We start from the raw sequence: 20,601 nt of genomic DNA, 5'->3' as shown, positions 1-20,601 counted from the left end.
ATTCCCATAAGGCTCTAAACAAGTGGTTAGATCTTCAAAGAGTACACTCTAATTCAGGCACATAATGAAGTAGATAGATTAAAACAAAACAAAGCAAAGCCCACACTGAAACAACAGCAGTTGTCTCATCTCCTCACTATTGGCCTTTGCAGCACTTCAAGGGCAGTGGTACCTGGGGACACGTGGAGGTGATTCATCAGACCTTAATGCATCGGGTTGCATTAGGTATTAGAGGACTACTCTTCATGACCCAGCTGACCTTTCCAACTCCATATTAACCTGCCAGACCGATATTCCTTCTTGATGAAGAAGGAATGAACTCAGGTAACCCAGTTATCAACAAAGGATCAACTACATTAGCGTAGGAAACAGAAGATGAGGATAGGCATGACTGCATGGATAGTTAGTTTCTTGGTATATTAAACTCTGTGGGACATCCCACAGCTCTGCCTTTTTCCAGATGAATTTCACAAAACAGTTTTTTGAGCTGCTACAATCATGTTTCTTTACCAAGCAGCATTCCTTCTCGTTTCCTCAGAACTAAAGTCTGCTCTATACAGATGCCTGAAAATAAGAGATAGGCCCTGAGTATCTGTCACTTGAGAGGTTAGCTTAGATTGTTTTTAATAGTTTGTGGTACTCATAACTGGTTTTAAACTGACAGGGGAAAGTGATAAAAGAATAATATCTGTGTTTCTGAGCTCACATCAAAGAAGAGTTTTAAAGAACAAGTAAAAAGGCTGTCAAAAAAGGAAGGCTTTACCCAGCAGCCTAACAAAACAAGCTTCAAAAAAACAAGAACTAGTGTCCCAAAACAAATGCACCAGATAGCAAAAATGTTAGTTGAAAAGTAAATATTTAACTGGCACCATACCTGCTAAGAGAAAGACAAAAAGCCTGAAAAAAACTGATCACAGGAGAGATGTTTTTGCTGTAGAAAGAAAAGGATGGCCATAGGATTTGGAAGTACTTACAGTTCTTTTCTGCACTACTTGACTACATTAGAGTCATCAGCCTGAGCTCGGCTCTCCATTACACTGCACAGAGCCTTCAGATTATTCACTCCATGACATGAATTTCTCTTACAAGGCTTCTTTAAACTTCCCTTTGTTACCCCCAGCTTTTTAACTGCCATCATGAGTCTTCAAGGTTAACGCTGGGAGACAAAGCAGCAGTCTCCTGATGCAAAGATTAATGCCACTCCACAAAGAAGTGCAGGCACACGAATTATCCACAGGCCTTTCATTCTCCCCAGAGCAGTGTGCGAGGCAGGTACACCCACCCACGCCACTGCTGGAGCAGAGGCACCCCTGGGGTGAAGGGCACAGCTAGCAGTTCTCCCTTGTGGGCGCTTCCCTCTGGATCTGCACTGCACAGAGCGGCAGCAGCTTCCAGAGCTTTTTCTCCTCCGTGCTGAGCAATCCCAGAGCAGATGGTGCTCGGCACTTATACCTGGAGCAGTGCTCAGCAATCTCAGAAACGCTTTCTGACGCATGCTTCCCCTAAACTGTCTTTGCCATTTCCTAAACTAGAGCTCAGCAGCTCCTCAGCCACTCGGCTTGAAGGGAGCCCATCGTCCCATTCCAGTAAGCACTACTCGGCGTGCATGCAAAAAAACGTTTTGGCAGCACCCACTGCAGGATCTCCCAGGTCCTCAAGTCACTCCAAGCAGCTCAATTTCCCTTCTAAAGCTGCACTACTACAAGTATCTGATATTGTTCCCTTACTCTAGGCATCCCTCATGGAAAAAAAAGGTGCAATTGCTTCCCCGAACCTTGAATGGGCTTGAATTGTATACAACTCCTCCTTAGTATTAGGCTTATTAATAAAAGCCCTTTTATGGATTTATCTGGCCAGATGATCTGAGTGAAGAACAGCTGTGCAAGTTCAAGGACCTCACCAGTTCAAACCAGACAAAACTGCTTCTTTACATAGTGGGAGATGAACTGATGGATCTTAGTGCCATGGGAATTTTGGGGGTGCAGACCCTATTCAGCAGGTTTGAAAAGAAATTACATAGATTAGTGGGCAAAAGGTCTGTAAAGGACTAAGCAGGGATGTACCCCTGATATACCCTCTTGAGAAGCTGTGAGTGTTTGGGAATACAAAGTGAGAGACTTCAGAAAGGAGGCACAGCCACACGCACTGTTCCTAAATATCATTTTCTGTTGGTAAGGTCAGACACAGGCTGCAGGATGAGTCAGCTCATGAGGTGACCTCATCAGACATTTCTTTAAGGCAGCTGCAGGGCACCCAAGCCCCTGATACACTACTCCTAGGCCTGGCTGCCAGAGTGAGAACCAGCTGCCTCTATGGAAGCCAACTACACACCAGATATAGCTATATGAAGCCCTCAGCAGCCCTAGAGCCCTGCTTCTGCACTGTCATCAGGCACTGTCACCCAGTTCAAAGCACTGGGTGTAGGACACTGCAGAGAAAACCTAAGTTAGAGTCATCTTCACCTTGCTTGAGTTCTTTGTGCACAATTTAAAGCCTTGTCTCAGCTCAGTGGGTCAGCCTAGCAGCAAGCCTAGGGTGTACAGAGAACAGCCACACAAGCACATTCACACACAGTGGGGAAGGGAAACAAATCACCCAATCCATGTCAATTTTTGAACCAACTTGGTATGTTGCATGTGTGATTACTGCAGAAACCAACATTGGTAATTACGGCCATCTGCACCCATTACTGCCATTTGTATGTGTATTCATAGTAACTGCACATTAGTTGGGCATGCCACTGCACAAACATATTAACCAGCTAATTAATTAAAAGAACAGACCTTCTCTGCTTAGGAGGAGCCCATCAACCACTAATCAGAAGAGTATATTTTCTCCATCTGTTATATCATTTGCCCCCACCACAAGATCACCAGGGAAGATGCAGCTGGCCTGCAGTCTCCAGAAGGCTCTGCTGGCGTGGTGAGCTTCCTGTTTAAGTGATTTCCTTTGTGTAGCAAGGCTTAAAGACCATGACTGCTTCTGGAAACACATCCATGGCACTTCCACAGAACTGCATGATGCTTTTGGATTACCTCAGGTGACCTTTGGATTAGACACCAAGCATCTTTCCACCACTCCCAGTGCTCATTCTCCAAGCACAGAGGAGGCTCATTGCATGCCCCCTAACAGGGTAGCACTCTGGCAGCCCAAGTGCATGTCCCATACAACACCTCTTGCCATGCTGTTTCTACAGCAAACTGCTAATGCAACAATAGATTATAAACATAGAGAGGGTGGCTGTGCCCCAGTGCTTCACTGACATATGGTTCTGTCTTCAGTCAGAAGCTATGGATTTAAATTTAGGGAAGGAGCAGAAGGTTAAGTTTCAAAATTCCAAGATAAATCCTCCTGAAGGAAGCAATGAGACCAGATTTTTGTCCCTCTGGTGCAGCCTTAGGAGCAGGCAGTCAATGCTGCTGAGCAAACCACACTGCTTGGGCAGCCCTGAAAGGTTGTGCCCAACTTCTCAGCTCTTTGAAGACCTGCTGGAGCTATAGCCCTCTGTACCAGCTGCTGCTCCACGAGCACCAACAGAGCAGTCAGGACTCCTGTTGGACACTCAGATTTCAGGTAGAATAATATTGCTCCAGCTACTGGCTTATAATAACTCTTTATATTACAGCAAAAGGCAGTGATATCTGTCTCAGGTTGGATCAGCACTTCCATTAGCTCCCCATCCCTTTCAAAACAAGTGTTAAGTGTGAAGGGGTAAGAACAAATAAGTTTCAAACCATTGTGAAATATTTCTGAAACAAGCCAAACTCCTCCTTCCTGCACACATGAAATGCAGTGCTGAAGAAGTTACTACAATCCAATAAAGCGTAAAATGCTTTCATCATTGGCACTGTAAGTGCTTACCCTAGTTATGGATGAGTTCAAGACAACTCTACAGTAGATTTTACTTTGATTTTCCTAAAGCTGGAGAAAATTCTCTATATGCTTTAAAAAATAAAAAAGAAAAGAAATATTTTTTATTGTGCCAGATGCTGTCAGCTTGGCTGCAGCTGACGGTGCTCTGTCAAATGGGACCTCTGAAAAGACTGCACTTGGAGCACCACAGTTGGTGACCAGGCAGTCTTATCAATTTGTACTTGCTAGGAAGACTTCCAATGTCTTCTGCCCAACTCCCCCATTCTACAGCTCCAGAGATGTTCTTAGCTCTGTACAGCAGAACACCCTGGTGTAGCTCCTGCCTGCAGCTCCTCTGAACTGCTGCAAAGGATTCAGGGCAGGGCTGAAGCAAGTGACCACAACACACGGGCATTTGGATAATTTCTAGATTATTCTGCTGCAGGACTACATCAGCATCACTCTAGATGTACATGTCTGACACAGACACTTTCGTCACACTCTTCTCCAAGCACAGACTATTTACTGTTATGCAAAGCATCAAACTATGCTGACCGGATCCATGATTTGGTCCAGTACCTTCCGAACTAAGGAAAAATGCCTTCAAAGAAACTGCATCCAAATGTGGTCTGAGCAATGCTATCTTCCCTCTCTCCCGTCTCCCTGCCCTGTGCCCACAGGAGGCACAGACCCAGAGCAAGCCTTTTGGGAGAACCTGCGGCCTTCAGTGTTCCCTGCCTGCCTGCCCTGCCAGCAGGAACTGCTCCACAGGCAGAGTCCTCCTCTGGGCATTATCCCTCCTCGTGCCGCTTGACCACCTCAGCCTTGCTGAATCCAAAAGACTCATCTAAACAAAACCTGCCATCCTCAGTCCCTCAATCATCTAAGAAGCAGCAAACATGCTGAGTTAAGTGCGAGGTAAGCAGTACCTTTATTTGGTTAATTAGAATTGCTCATCAAATGAAAACAAAGAAGTGATTTACTGCAGAACTGGTACAGGTAGTTGTAGCATAAGTACATTCCTGCATATTTGGCTACGTTAGGAACATTTTTTAATTAACAGTTTCTCCTTGGCTAAAGCAAACCATAGAAAATAAGGAAAGAAGTTTCACACAAGGACACTACCGAATCCCTCAACTGCCAACTATTTTTTTTTTCTGCAGGGAGGATTTTAAATTAAAAGCAGTTTGCCTTCATTAGCTTTACCAGAAGCCATGTAACTGCCAAAGCTTACAGAAACACAATTGTGATTTGCAGATTTGGCAAGTGCCATTTTCTCTTTCTGCAAATGTGAGTAATGTCATTCATATTAAGGGGCTTTTGTGGGGACACTGTGCAAAGAACAACTCCTTCCCCAGAAGAGGAGAAATATCTCCAGAGCAGCAGTTTAGTATTCCCAGGCACCCAAGTTTTACCTTTGTTTATTTTGCATTAAATTCGTGCTGAAAAGGATCAGACAGTATGAGTGCTATGAACTTCTTCTCCTGATGACTGAGCAGAATACAGTAGCAAGCCCAAAATAAACATTTCAACAGTGATCTTTGACATATAGCCATACTCAGGCTTTCTGTGACATGCTGCCAAACCCTTCGAAGCCATTCAGCATGGTTTCTTACCAAAATCCCTACTCTCTTTACTTTTCTAGCTGAAAAAGCTGATGACACCCTAACAGGAAAGTTATATTTCTACGGGCACCTGTGTTTGCAGGCTTGTTGCTCTGCTCCAGAGCCATAGCCTTGGTGGAAAGATTAAAGTCTTGGTAGTATTTTTACTCTCTGATTCCTGTGTGAATAGCTGCAGAACAGAGGGAGGCACGAGTGAAGCCAGCCTGCTGGGGTGTAAAAGCAGGTAGCAACAGATGAACGACTTGCTGGTCATTTTTAGAGTGACTCCACAAGCCCTGCTCCCCTCCCTGGTGTGTCAGCATCCCCTAACTCCTGGTGTCTAGCTTTCCTCAGCCTCAGGAAGGAAACTTAAGATACATAACCAAAGTGTTAAAAACACACAGGTTTCTTTCAGTTTGTGTTAGATGGGACACAGTGGATGTTGGCTTCAGGGCTGAACCAAGCTGCTGATGTAGAATGAAGTGATATGGGTGACCCTGACCCGTGTGAGCTCTCCAGGGTTCGTAACAGCCTCCTCAGCTCCACCACAGAACTGCCGCTGGCACAACATGGAGTGATGGCCAACACCTGCCATGTAGGGTTCACAGCCTTCAGTGACAAAAAGATGACAAAAATTTCAGGATGAAGAAACAAGAGAAGTGGGTTATGTCCAAACAGAACCCAGATGCTCAGTAGCATGGCAATGAGAGACCATAGCACTCTTGAGTGAATGAAAGATTTATTCCCCCAACTGTAGCCAAAATGAGAAGGTCTGAACACCCTACAAAACTCTGCAGGAAGTAGTCTAACAGTATTACCACAGTCACAAATGTAAAGTCTGTCTGCAGTAATTAGGATTGTACTACATATGACTTATTAGATGCTGTCTTGTAATCAAGACAGAAATAGCTGCCTGCATAATAGTTACCAGTTTCTTAACTGTCTAAAAATAAAGCAACAAATGTAATGCAGTGCCAGACATGGAACCATCTGAAATAATGTTAACCTACATTCAAGCCTGCAAAGGTAACCATGGTATGCCTGCTGGTAACCTTCCATCTAACCTGGAGTTAAACACTCTGTGACTCTGCAATTTTGGTTTGTACCTTAAAAAGAACTGGAGAAGCCAGTTTTGTCTCTGTAGTCCAACTCCGTTCCGCCACACAGTGAACAGAGTTCATTATCCATTGAACTAAACGCCAAGTAATGAGTTAACAATAATTAAACTGAAAGAGACATAGATTAAAGGAATTTATTATTCCCTGATCTGTCAAGCAAATTGCTTAGATACCTGCAATCAATGAGTAATGATGAAACAAAATAAAACCCCAACAAACCAGAAGAGCCAACAACAGGCTCGTAAAAATCTGTTCAGTAAGGCCCATGTATCTTCGTTAGGCTGAACAGCATAGCATTTTAATCAACAAAAACCCTCTGTCTTTATGCATCGTGAGATCAGAGGCAAAGTGTGGCCCTAAATTATGCTGTAACTGTTTATTATTCATGTATCATGGGACTGATGAAGATTTATGGTCCCATTGTGCTAAGTACTGTATAGTGAAATTCAGAGCAATAGCAAGACTCAGTACTCCAAGACTTTATAACTCAAAGACAAATTATAAAAACAAGATATTATAATTTAAAGACAGTAATGCACAAATGGGGATTGGAGGTACAGACAGATTAAGCAACTTGCCCAAGGTCATGCCAGACACGTGTGCCAGAGCAGAAAATTGAACTGGGATCTCTGGAGCACCACCACAGCTTCCTACTCATGTAGGAGAACATTGCTGCTCCTCTTTGATTTCACTAGATGTCATATTTCATAAACTAATAAATAAGTTCAAAAAATGCAAACATTGCATGCCAGTACTGGAAGGATTTCCTTTCACCCCTCCCTCTTCGGAGGACCTTCATTAACAAAAACCCTACACAAACACCTGATTTGTCTGCGTGTGGTACAATTACAGCATTGCACAGAATAATTTCAGCCCAAAGGTCTTCTGCAGCCATCCAGTCCAACGTCTCATTCAAAGTAGGACAAACTAGAGCAGATGCCCCAAGGCCTCATCTGCTCAAACTCTGAATATCTTCAAGGGTGGAGATGGAAATCACAATACCTCTTTGGGCTCCTGTGCCAGTGTTCAATCACTCAGGTTGAAAAAGTCTTTCCACGTATGAAATGAGAATTTCCCCAGTTCCAACTTGGGTCTGCCACCTCCCGTACTGCCCCCATGCACACAAGTCTATCTGTTTTCTCTATTCCCACACATTAAGTAGCTGCAGACAGCACTGGGATCTCATCAAGCCTTCTTTCTTCTACACTTTACTTACTGGACAAGCCAGACTTGCTCCAGTATAGCTGTACCATTCCTTTACAGGCAGCCTGAAATTGGATATCATGCTCCAGATGCAGTCTCACAGCCACCAAAAAGAAGGCTATAAGGCACTTCACACTTTTTTTTTTCAGATAGAGCATGGAAATAATTTTTTTTAATCAGTTATTGTATTTTTATGTATGTTAACTACACAAACCCTGCAGCCTTCAGTTTACAAAACAACACAGCAACATTGTTTTGGCACACCACTTGCTGTTGCAGAGGTCTCAGCACATGCAGCACACTGGGCCCCAAGAGCAACCACTGCTCCCATAAAGGACACTGGAAAGGGACATTTCACATGTCTTTCTCTCTAGCTGGCAAAAAGGATAACCAAATCAGCCTGAGTGATGTAAGATGCTCAAAATATATCAGTGATAGCAGGATGACACAAGACTCCGTGTTGCTGGACACACATACATCAGCAGACACGTTTAGGAATTTCAGTCCTAAAACCTGTCACTCAGTGTATTGCTAACAGTGAAAAATATTTAATTTACGGCTGTGATAGGAGATCTCTTCAATGCAACACAAACAGTGGCAGCAGTGTTACTAAATAAACTCAAGCCCCCAGACAGCTGATCCAGGATAAGGAGAGAAGTGATACTGCATTTAAACACAGTGGCTTTCTCTCCTGGTTTACAACTGAAATGTACTCCCTGTCAGAAGGTGTTTGCTCTCTGTTTATTTTAACAAGAACAAAGTCACAGCCTAAGCTTTGCTTATTTATATTTGCTGGCACCTGTGAATATTTACCAATAAAAATTTTGTATTAATTAGTTCTGCAGAAGTGCTATCAACATTTCTTTTAGGTTTCCCCTGAAGGTATAGTCCCTATGAAGCAGCACAATCAGTCCACTCTGTGCCAGGCATCCCTCCTGATATGGAAGGCATCTGCTCAGCATGGAGATATTTGGGGCTTTAGTGATTGCACAACTAAACACTGCAGGACACCTGGTTATGGCAAAACAAGCTGTTCTCCACGCTGTTGTCCAGATAGGACAAACCAGGCAGGTGTCAGAAGCAAGCATGGCTCCATATGCAACTGCTCACCTTCATCCTGAGAGGTTGCTGCGTATCTGAACTCAAGCAGGGAACTCTCATCCCACCGGGACAGCAGCACAAACAAGCTGCCATGGGAGCAGCTCCTCCACAGGTGGGACTCAGCCAGCAGCACTGCAAAGAAGCAGGTCCAAGAGACCACATTCCCTCCTCCAGCTGAAGTCAATAAGGGCCCAGTCTACATCTCCCAGAGCTTGGCAAAATTCCCGTTTCAGAGCTACCACCACATCATGGGCACACACAGACATATACAAAAATACATGAAATACACGAGTTGCTTCCAGTTTCTTGGCCATAAATCGCCCAACAGCAGCAGACAGCTTTTCAAAAAGACATAGCTGTATGCTCTATCCTTTTCAAACACAAAGTTACTCTGGATGCCAATGGCACTTTTATACCAACTCTGAAAGTAGAGCAATGGAGCCCTGGTTCCATTTATGGTTACATTTAAAACCATACCAGTGATTCCTTACACACTGCAAGAGCTACATCAAAGTGCAGGTATTGCATCACATGCAAGAGATGCCTTGGCCAGTTGCATGAGAGGTGTGTGAGCACAGGCCAGGTGCACAGGCTCTCACCCACAACAGGCCCAGCACACAGCCACCATACCCCTGCAAAAATTTGTATTTTGGGCACTGAATAGACCTGCCACAAGTCATAGAATCACTGAGGTTGGAAAGGATCTCTAAGATCATCCAGTCTGACCATTAACCCAGCACTGCCAAGCCCACCACTTGCAAAAGGTAGCCTGGAACACTTCTCTGATCTCCACAGGCACTTCCCAATCTCTCTTCCACACCAATCCACAACACACAAGCAGCTGGGGCATTGCTACATCCCACCACCATCAGATAGGATGGGGAGCCTGTGGCTGAGTCCATGGGACTTCTACCCGTGGGTTCCCACTGTTGTGCAGCCCTCCCTCAAATTCACAGCAGATGAGTCCCTCAGCTATGCTTTGGCCTCAGAGAGCCTCTCTAATAAAAATACCAGCTGCCGCCTCCTCCTCCTCCCTCAACATGGAAGCCTCTCTGAGACCTCCCACAAATGAAAGGGGGGAAAGAGGGGCTTTTTTACAGGGCTTGTTTGGTATTCTGTCACAAAGCCAAACAGATGTTTGTAAAAATCCAAACTGGTTATACAACTGTTTTAAACTCAAGCAGCTGTGCACAGCAAGCAACTGCATCAGAAGACAAGACCACTGCTCTCTTACATGTAGGGACTAGAGTTTAATAAACCAAACTTCCCATGAGTTATTCCAGCTCTCTCATTCCAATTTAGTGTTTAAGGCAGAGGAAACTGCTGGAAAAAGAAAAGTGAAGTGGCTTTTCCAGCTTCATGGTGAAAATCTATATCCAGATGGGGACTAGGACCAGACCTCCTTCCTGCCAGACCCATGGTAATTACAGCACCCAATTTCCACCATGCAGCTTATCTGGGAAGACCGCAGGAATAGACAAGAGATGCTAATACAGCAGCCCTCACACAGAAGTTGCTTTATGCTGTGCTTGGCCCTCACTCCAGGATCAATTATACAACCAAATCACTGCAACAACTGTAATGCAACAACATGAACCGAGAGCAGAAGAGACTGAAGTATATGTATTTTTTAAAATGGAAAATTAATCCTAATTTCTGACAGTGCTTTTTTTACATTTTTATTTATGAACAAAACATACAACTAAAAGAACTTCTAAAATACTCATATTTTAGAAATATGCCTGTCTGCTCCAGCTAAAAAGTAAGAGACTTGGGTAAAATTAGTGGAAATACTCCAACTAAATTATACAGCACAGTTTTACAATCCTATAAAATAGCAATTTTTTGCAAGGCAAAACTATTTGTCATAGAGTATTTGCATTTTAGTCATATAAAAGATTGACTGTCTGCATAAGTACTATCATGTTGCTCCCTGAAACCGCAGCAAAACTTCTTTTGTTGTTTGTTTTTTTTTTTTTCTTTTTTGTTTTTTTTTTTTAATACTCCAGAAGAATGCATGGCAATTGAAAAACTGGTTTTACTCATGTTGCTAGCACAGGAGTCTGTAACAGCTGGGTAATTCTGTGCTTTTGATTCATGCTGCAGTATACAAAAAGGCACCAGAAAAATCAAATTAGTTTTATAATCTCTGTACAGTCAATACAATTGTGATTAATGTATTAACTAAAAGTCAGAGCAAGAGCATTGTGAAAAACTGTCACAGCACTCTGCTTATTCAAACTTGAAGAAAGAAAAGTTTTACATATCTGAAAAATTCCAAGTAAAACAGGAACGCGTTACTGGGCAGAAGTGACTGACCAGGCTCGGAGCTCTGTCACGTTCAGACAAGCATTTTAAGTGTCTGCAGTCTAAAGCTTCACTATTTTTTGCAGAACAATCTGGCAATGGAGGTAACCCGATTCCCTGGGAATCAAATGTTACTTAAAGACAGGTTTCACCTGTGACAGATAAAACATATTCTGAGCAACAAAATGTCAGGCTATATAGACATCAGAGGAGAGGGCGATCTGTCCTTCACGGTAACGGGGAATAAAGGAAATTTTGTGCTTTCATTGAGTTTTGAATTTTATTTATTTTTTGTAACTTTGAGGGGAAATATTCTTAATGCATTGGCAGCTACAGCAACCTTGTGCAATGAAACTACAAAACATGAAATAATCTTCAAGCAACTGCTACAAGGGTTCCTGCAAGCTTTAGGATCTCCCTTCCCTAGGTCTCTCCCCATCACAATGGGGCAGAGTTACCCTCACAGCCATCAGTAAGACATTGTCAACCCTCCTTTCACAGACAGCAAAACAAGAATGTGACTTTTTACCAGAGAAATTTAAAAATTAAGATACTCTTATGGACTTGTTCCAGGCCAACACCCAAGCAAGGTGGTGTGTCTACCCCACAAACTGCCCACTGTACCTCTCCCTCCTTCTCACAGCTGTGCCTGAGAGTGAGTATTTGGAGCAGCATTGGAAAAGATGGCTCAACTCTGGCTGGACTTATACAGGTGGAAAGCAGGAGTAATTTAAGATCTTCAGAAAGGTTCAATGTACATGGCAAGTTCAGAAGGGGCAGATTAAAGCTGAGGAGGGCACTTGAAGGTGACCTTCCTGTCATGCAACCAGAAGTAGCACATCCAGCTCCTTTCTGAGCATTCAACTAAGCAAATGCTCTATGTTTGCAGGGCAGACCATTCCAGGGGACCCGGGAGGCCTCTGCCTGTACCCGAGGCAGTCAGAGCCAAGCCCTGCTACTGCTGCAGCGGCTGCCCAGCACACAGAGTGCAGGCTGTGCTTCCACCAGGAGACACCACTGTGGGACAGGACACCTCGCTGAGGGCAACTCTCTGTGGGGGCTTTTCCTACTGCTCCTCCGAGCAGGAGCAACACGTACAAATACCATCTTGGAAGCTACCTGTGGGACAGCAAGCAATCTCGTTTGGAGGGAACACATGCCCTGTCACAGAAGTTTGGCAGAGCCAGCAGGACCGACTGTGCCAGAGTAGCCTGCTGTTTGACATTACCCCCTCTGTGAGGCTACCTGCCTACTACACATACACCGAAACACCCTATGGGGCAAAGAAAGAAACCAATTTAGAGAAATATGTGTTCAGCAGGGCCCTGGGCAGCAAACTGAAATTAAAGCTGTTTTCTCCAAGGAAGCCTGTGGATTTCCACAGAATTGAGATGTCTGCTTCCCTGGTCTTCCCCTGAAATTCCCAGTCAGTATTTCCAGCTGAATGCTGGAAGCAGATACAAAATTTCTCCTTATGCCAGTGACACCTGCCAATCACCCTCCCACCTACCCTGCTCCTCAATTCCACAGTCCCGCAAGACAAGTGACAGGAACACACAAGCTGCTGCCAGGAGACCTAAACTGCAGCACTGGCCCTAGTCACACAGTGCTGAGACTACTGCAGACAGCAGGGTCAGGATATCGCTCAGACCATCAGCTCTCTGAGACTGGGGCAATCCTTTTATCCTGCTTTCTCTTGCCATACTGTGCCTAATGCAATTTGATGCTGCAATAAAAATAGATGATACTCGACTCCTGTACCCAGCCCAGTGGGCAGTGGTGGGCAGGGCACAGAGCCTGTGCTCAGCTGCTGCTTGTGGGCAGGTGCTCCAGGGCCTCTGTTTTCAGTTATCTTTGTTGTCACCTATGAGGTAAATAAAATCTCTGCCTTTAAATACACATTTTTGACAACCAAGTTAGCAGTTCCCTCCATGCCTTTGGCTAAGTCAAAGCATGCTTAATTATTGAAATCACCCAGAGGAATATATATCTGTCCGGTCCCCTCAATGTCAGACAATTGTACTGAAAGCAATAGAACATTAAACCAACTGTTTCACAGTCGCTGCCAAAAACCACATATCTACCAACCCCATCCGGTGAACTCAGAGTTTGACTGACATGTGTTCTTAAACAAAACAGGGCATTTACAGGGCAAGAACAGGAAAATGAGAGATGAGGTGAGCTCTGCAGTTTCATACAGTGGTGCTGGTGGGTGTTTCCAGATATAAATCCACGCAAATTTTTTTGAAAAAGAAATATCAGGCTTTTGCTTCATCAACAAAAGAAGCTGTTGACATAGTTTTGTCAGACACAGCTGATAAGGATAATTATGTGGTGAGAGCTTAGTCATCCATATCACAGTGACAGAAAGGCAGATTCTCCTAAAAATAATGTCAGCACCACAGAACTCTCAGGATCTCAGCACAAAGCCTTCCAGATCCCCGCCATGCTCCAGTGGGTGCGGGAATGTGAGGGCGCCAGGATGAACCACTAGAGGGAGCCCATTTTTCTCCATAAATCCAATTTCCATAATTGTTCCGTACGCACACATTGTGCGGACACAAATCAACACAGCATCACAAAGTGTAAAGTATGCAAATTTCTATGTATATTTTAAGTCAAACAGAGAGAGAGATACATAGTTCAGGCATGGCCTCCTCTGACATTCACACCAAAACACTTGCCAGATGGAGGAAAAGGCACAATTCCCTGTGTTTTGCCTCATCAGAAATAGCACTCTAAACCCAGCAGGCTACAAAGGCCATTACGATTTGACCCTAACAAATTAATTAGCATAAATGGGTTGATATTTCATCTGAGAGTTCACCATGGAGCAGCTAACCTTGAGAAATCTCTCTGCCTTGAGTAACTACAAACCAAATGTAACAACCACCTCAAAAAGTGCTGGATCAACAGTGTGTCCCTTTTCAATGAAGGATAAAGATCTTTCCTGGGGAGTGGTGGAGCCCCAGATTTTATGTGTCATGCCACAGATGCAGGTTTGCCCCACTTCGCAATTTCCAGCAGCTGAAACGCCCCCAAGATGGGGTTCCATTACCCCCTTCATACTCCGAGAGCCTCGTCAAGTCCCATCCTGTCACCAGACCTGTTCTCTACTTAGATAACACTTCTCCAAATGGCTCCAACACGTACACTTGCCAAGGTTTTCATTACAAAAACTAATTATACAGCCTAAAGGACTAAAAGATTAAAAAATTGTTCCGATTCCTTCCAGCTAAAGAGCCAGGGAGGGATCCATGTGAGATGTGTGACTAGATGGCCAGCAGTATAGCCTGGCAAAGTCCACCTGGCTTTTTTCTGTACCCTCCTCTTCTTTCACTGCATTGCACCCATTGCCTGTGTCAACAAGCTCAACTTAGCAGCAAGCCAAGTCTAGGAAGGATTAATCTCAGGAATAAACAAGCCAAAGCAGAAGTCCAGCCCAAACAGTGAGCAAGGGCCAAGCACATCCACATCAAATCACAACTCTCAAGTCTTCTCCAGTCCATGGGAGAACTATCTCTGCTGGGGAGCAGTCACCCATTCAACATCAGTAATCCAAAGACACCCTCCATGAAGTCAGAGAAAGCTGGATATCCTCCCCAGAACACAATATTTCTTGGTGTAGGGTCACTCTCTTCTATCACAAATGCTACTTTGAACCTAAGATGACCAGCCCTTATCACAGGCACTAAGAAGCACACCTAGAGGAGACATCTCTCTCCCTCAGTCACCAGAGCAGGAGACCAGCAATAGGGTGATGGTGTCTGAGTAGCAAGAATGGCAGACAATAAGAATGGAGGCTTGCCACCTCCAGAAGACTCAACAGGAAAGAGAATAACTGGAAGTTGTCAAACTGGTTTCCCACATTTTGTAGCAATCACAGAAAGGGGGTGTGGGTCATCCAGCCAGAGAGCAGAAACATTCTCCAACACACAGGAAAACTTTGCTAAAGTTTGTACATCTTACAGAAGCAAGTGTTGTAACTTTCCCAAACTCAAGGAGCAGGGGACTTTCTCCCAAGCGCCAGAAACTTTCTTCTAGGCAGATCTTCACCCAAGTCTCTGGTGCACGGCTGTCTGTCAGGATTGCTAAAACGAGCAGACGCTGCTTTCATGTTTGGGAGTTTTGCCATTGACTTCAAAGTACTGAGATATAACACCTTGTGTATTCCCTAAACACACTTAATAACAGCACCTGACACATTTAAAGTCTTAGACACGTTAAAGGCATCGCACAACATTAGCAAAAAACCAGGAAACCCTGTCTAGGTGGTTCATGAGAAATCTGGTAAACCAAGAGTCTACACCTGAATCAGATGCTTATCTATTAGTCAGTTTATAACTGTGTGACGGCTTCTTCAACTCATCCGTACAGCCAGAAGCAGGGAAAACCTTCTGGTGAGCTGTGCAGACTTTAGATTATTCATAATCCTTTAAAATCATAACAAAGAATACAGATTAGAAGGTGTAAAGTGTGCAGTAAGTGTTCTAAAACCAACACAAACACAGCCATGTCAGCCTGAGTCAGAGCCTGCATCGTGGGAGCTCACTGAACTCCTTTTGCAGTCATGCTCTGGGGATGCAGGCAGTCCACGGTTTGGCTCCTGGTGCCAGGCTGGTGTGACAGCCACACACCAAGCAGTGCCTGGGGCCAGTTCAGAGCAGACACGAGCAAGGTCAGCCGAGTGTGGCAGCACTGCTTTGGAGGCAAGGCCGTGGGGCTAAGACATGAGTGTTCCCCTTTGCTTCAGGGCAAGCAATGGAAAGAAGGAACAGCTAAGTCACTTTGGAGAAGGAGCCAAGTGAAGGGCTTTTGTCTCCAGAGAGCTCAGAAATAAGGTAAAAACATGGTTCATGGGGTAGCTCTTGGGCCTCTCTGACAACATGGAGAGGGCCACTAACAGGAAACCTGTGCATAGGTCCAACTGGAGACAACACTGAACCTTCTTCATCGGCATCTCTTAGCTTAGCCAAAAGTTGTTTTATCACAGAATCATCAAGGTTGGAGGAGACCTTCAACATCATCCAGTCCAATCATCAACCCAGCACCACCAAAACCCCCTCTTATCCGTACCCCCAAGTACCACATCCAGATGCCTCTTGAACACTTCCAGAGATGGCGATTCCACCACCTCCCTGGACAACTTATTCCAATGCCTGACTACTCTTTCAGTGAAATTTTTTTTCTAGTATCTAATCTGAACCTCCGCTGGTGCAACTTAAGGCCATTTCCTCTCGTCCTTTCACTTGAGATATGTCAGAAGACACCCACCCCAACCTCACCTGTGTCCGTGTGTTTGCATTCACAGGTGTCAGGCAGGCATACCCTGACAATGCTCCATGCAGATGACAACCCCCACGGTCATCAAGTTGAAGTAATGCCATTGAAACCAATAGCCATTGAAGCAATGACTATTTGGACAAAATGTGGAATTATAAACTGTACAATTCTGCACTTATTACACATGGGTATACTGCAGGAGGGTGTTGAGACTCTTCTTTTTTGGAGACAGCAAAACTGGCACCAACCTCTGCACCAACCTGCACAACTGCTAAAAAGTCCAGATGATAGACAACACTACTTTATCAGGACATTTCTGAAGTTGGTATCTATGTACACTGATGTTTTAACTGCACTGGGTAAGTACTACAGCAACAGAAAAGTGCGTCCCTGACTACATATCAGTCAGGAGGAACGCACAGTAATTACCAATGAAAATCATTCAGTCTGTTAGCTGTTTTAAATACCTGGCTATAGTATCAGCAGCAGGTTTATGTGTGGATCCTTCTTCCCCCCAAGCACTTCTTCATATTACTTTCCACGCAGTATTCCTCAAGTTTTCATAGCATTTATCTACAGTTTCCCTGTTTACAGTAACAGCCAGAGGTGCCCAGTTGGATACCTACAATTTTAACTGCTGTTGCTTGAGACTGCCAGCGTATATGCTCATAGCAACAAACAGCAGGAAACAAAACTCCTGGATCCTAGAAATCTGCGTCCTGTCACTTTTTGAACCTTAACAATGTGCAGACACAAGATGTTTCGCTCTCTGCTAACCTGTGATATGCGATACTTGTAACGATACGTGATACTTGTAACCACAGCTCCTGCGAGCCTCAGTGACTGCCCCTGTAGTACTATCCCTGTGTACAATGCTGCAGCCACTTCCACCAGTGTTTGTAAACATTTTGTCTTCCAAGAATTTTCCACTTGAAACAGGACTGCTAATGTATTCACGTTTGTAATAATTAGATGCAAATTTATAAAAAGCCACTTTCTTGCTCAACTGAATTACTATTCTATTAATAGCGATGTTCAAATTGTTTTGAAACTTCCCACTGTTTAAACTTCAAGGAGTGCTCGTTTTACTTTGGAAATTTACTCTCACTTGTAACTTGACAAAGAAAGTATTAATTTCTTCAAATTTATGAGACATGTATATGCATCAGCCTTTTCCATTCACAGGTCAGATAACAAATTGGTTTCTCTGAAAAACTACCCAATGAAATATTCAACATAAGGCATTCTGTAAGCTTAGATGTGCACTACAAACTGCTGTTTTACTGGGGTGTCCCTGTAGGTTGGCTCTGGCACGTACGCCTGCATGTTTTATGCTTTGTCTGAAGGAGGAAGCTCCCACAAGTGAGGAGAAACCTCTCGGATATGGGTCACAAGTTGGTGTATCAAAACTCAGATGAGAATTTTTTAAAAAAACTACAATACATCAGCATATTTTCCCCAAGCTTTCAAGAAAAAAAAAAAAAAGAAAGAAAAAAACCCACCCAAACCCATAAACCAGATCTTCAATATTCTTTACTATTTCATTGGTTTCTGCAAAGAGGAGGAAATCAAGATTTGTCCAAAGCCAGACCGAAGGCAAGAAGACACACTGAGGTATGTTGCACGATTTTCCTCTGTCATTTTAGTCCTGCTTCGTTTTTATCAAGTGACAAATACCATTTATATGTTTGTTCCCTATCCAGAAGAAGATTAAAAGAAATCAATTCCTCTCTCATAACCTTGTGGCATTTTCCAGCTCCGACACCAAAACCCATTTCAGTCTGATTATCCCCATTTCTGAACCAAAACCCTGGAACCGTTTCAATTGTACTCAAAACAGAAGCAACGAGACAATGAGAAAAAAGAGAGAACGACCACTGAACACTTGCTGCGACCACCCCCTCTCACAGCTCCGCTCGCATCGCCAGCACCGCGAAGAGACCCTTTCCAGACCGGGGGTGCTGCAAGGGGCGAGGGGAGCCCGCCCCTCGGGGAAACCTCTCGGGTCCGACTTCTCGCCGCCCACGACGCGAGACAAACTCCAGCGGCGGGCGGGAGCGCACCCCCGCCCCGCGGCACCCCGAGCCGTGCGGGGATCCCCCCGTGGGCTGCCCCGGCCGGGGGCACGGCGCCTTCGGCCGCCCCCCGCACACTCCTCCGCGGCACTCACCGGAGATCTCGGCCTGGGGCACGCCGCTGAGGCTGAAGCCCTTGGCCCCATACAGCTGCCGGACCTCGGCGCAGCTCCTCGCCTTGCTGCCGCTGTCACCGCGAGCCGGGGCGGAGGCGACACACAGCAGCCAAAATCCCCACGGAAAGACACGCATCCTTCTCCGCTGGCCCCGCCACCTGCCGTGCGAAGGGCAAAGCCAAGGTCCCGCGGCGGGGAGGCGGCCCGGGGGGCGCAGGGTGCGGCCCCCTCCGCGAGCAGCCCCGGCGGGACGGCGGGCGAGGGCGGCGGGCGGGGGAGCCCCGGCTGCCCGAGGCGTGAGGGGAAGGCGCCGGCGAGTTCAGCCCGGACGCCGCCGCGGCTCGGGCGAAGGGGGCAGAGATCCAAGTTCGGCCGCGCCGCTTCAAAGCCCCGGAGCGTGAGCGCGCAGAGGGCTTTTGTTCTTAGCGCGGCTGCATCCCCGGGCAGTCCCGCCGCGATGCTGCGGCGCCGCCGGGCCGGGCGGAGCGCGGCGGGGCGGGGCGCGGGGCGGGCTGCGGGGCTGCACCCGCGGCGGGGCCGGGCTGGGCTGGGCTGGGCTGGGCTGAGCTGTGCCGGCACCGCTCCACCTGCGCGCGGAGCGGGCGGCGGGGCGGCTCCGAGCGAGGCAGGGCTTCCCCCGCCGGACGTGGCATCACACGGCCCCGCGCCAATCCCGCGCGGGGTGCGGCCCCCGCCCCGCCCCGCGCCCCCGCCTGCGGGCGCTACGCAGGGCCCGCGGCCGCCGGGCTGGGGCGAGGAGCATCCCGAACCCTCCCCGAGCAGGGCAGGGCAGGGCAGGGCAGGGCAGGGCAGGGCAGGGCAGGGCTCACGCCAGCCCCAGAGCACTGGCAGCACTCGAGGGGCCGCACGCCGTCCTTCGGGAAGGACGCGGTGACAACGCGCATCAAACCCATCTTTGTCTGCGGCGTGGTCCGGGTGGTCGACCTGAGGACTCTGAGTCCCTCAACGTGGTGGGAAAACAGCCATATAGAAGACTCAAATTATACCACACTTTGCCAGACCGGCGAGTAGAAAGCATCTCAGCTGAGAGCCTGAGAGTACCAGCAAGGTCCTGGGGAGGCAAAAGTGCCCCTTTAAGAGCAGATGCGGAAAGAGAGGCGATTTTCAACGACACGTTTTCAACGACAGCTTTGGAGTTTAGTTCCTACAGCAGCCTGTCAGCTCTTGAAACTGGTGCTCTGCAGCTCTACCAGCCGCGTTTTAAACTGCTTCCCACAGAACTGAGGCATCTGTGATCACCTGTGTGTGTCAAGACAATGCCCGCGTGCTTTCCCCAAATGAGCTTGCAGGCTTTTGGCCAGCATCTAAGACGTTTCAAAACAGACAGAGGATGCAAAGATCACTACTGAGAGCAGTTGTTTTCTGTGGAAAAAGGAGGGGGAATCTGCCCATGCCCCAGCTGAAGCATTTGGATGAGCTTACATCTTACAAGACAGTGGAAACCCCATCACTGTGCCCCCCCAACCCCCAAAATTTATCAGAGATCGTACTTTTTGGACTAGGCACTCAGACATGTAAAAATATGTGGAAAACAGGCATTGCTCATCTCACTGCTTCAGAACTGCTTGTTCTCCTGGGGAATGAGTAAGAGAGAAGTAAGTGACAGCAAAGTAGGAGCCCCAGGGAGTGGCAGTAGGGATGAGGAAAGTTGTTGGTTTCCTATGAAATCGCCTAATGATTTCCTATTAAATCTTCCTAATTAGATTCCTCTATGAGATACGACAAAGCAGATTAAGAGGATCTAACTGCAAAGGCAGGCAGAATTTTGTAATGAAGATCATGACTAAGGTGACACATCATTACCACCAAAAGTTAAAAGCTATGAGTCAGATACACCCCAATACACTCCAGATCTCAGTTCTTTCAGAGATGACATTGTGCCTTTTGGCCTCTTGCTGCATCTCTCAGTAATGTACGGTTT

The 20,601-nt window shown here is 46.1% G+C and overlaps 1 protein-coding gene across 1 annotated transcript in view; it reads right to left on the bottom strand.

Moving 5' to 3' along the window:
• GPC1 (glypican 1) overlaps positions 1 to 18,841 on the bottom strand; it is a 203,831-nt gene extending 184,990 nt beyond the window's left edge. The window contains exon 1 of the mRNA XM_017835099.1: positions 18,639 to 18,841. Within this exon, the coding sequence (XP_017690588.1) occupies positions 18,639 to 18,795 (157 nt within the window). The 5' untranslated portion in view covers positions 18,796 to 18,841. The remainder of the gene's footprint in view (positions 1 to 18,638) is intronic.
• Between the last annotated feature and the right edge of the window lie 1,760 nt (positions 18,842 to 20,601).

Source organism: Lepidothrix coronata, unplaced genomic scaffold (assembly GCF_001604755.1).
Source record: "Lepidothrix coronata isolate B3197 unplaced genomic scaffold, Lepidothrix_coronata-1.0 Scaffold248, whole genome shotgun sequence".
Taxonomy (NCBI): domain Eukaryota; kingdom Metazoa; phylum Chordata; class Aves; order Passeriformes; family Pipridae; genus Lepidothrix; species Lepidothrix coronata.
Note: the sequence above shows the minus strand (reverse complement) of the source record. Positions and strands in the feature narration are given on the sequence as shown.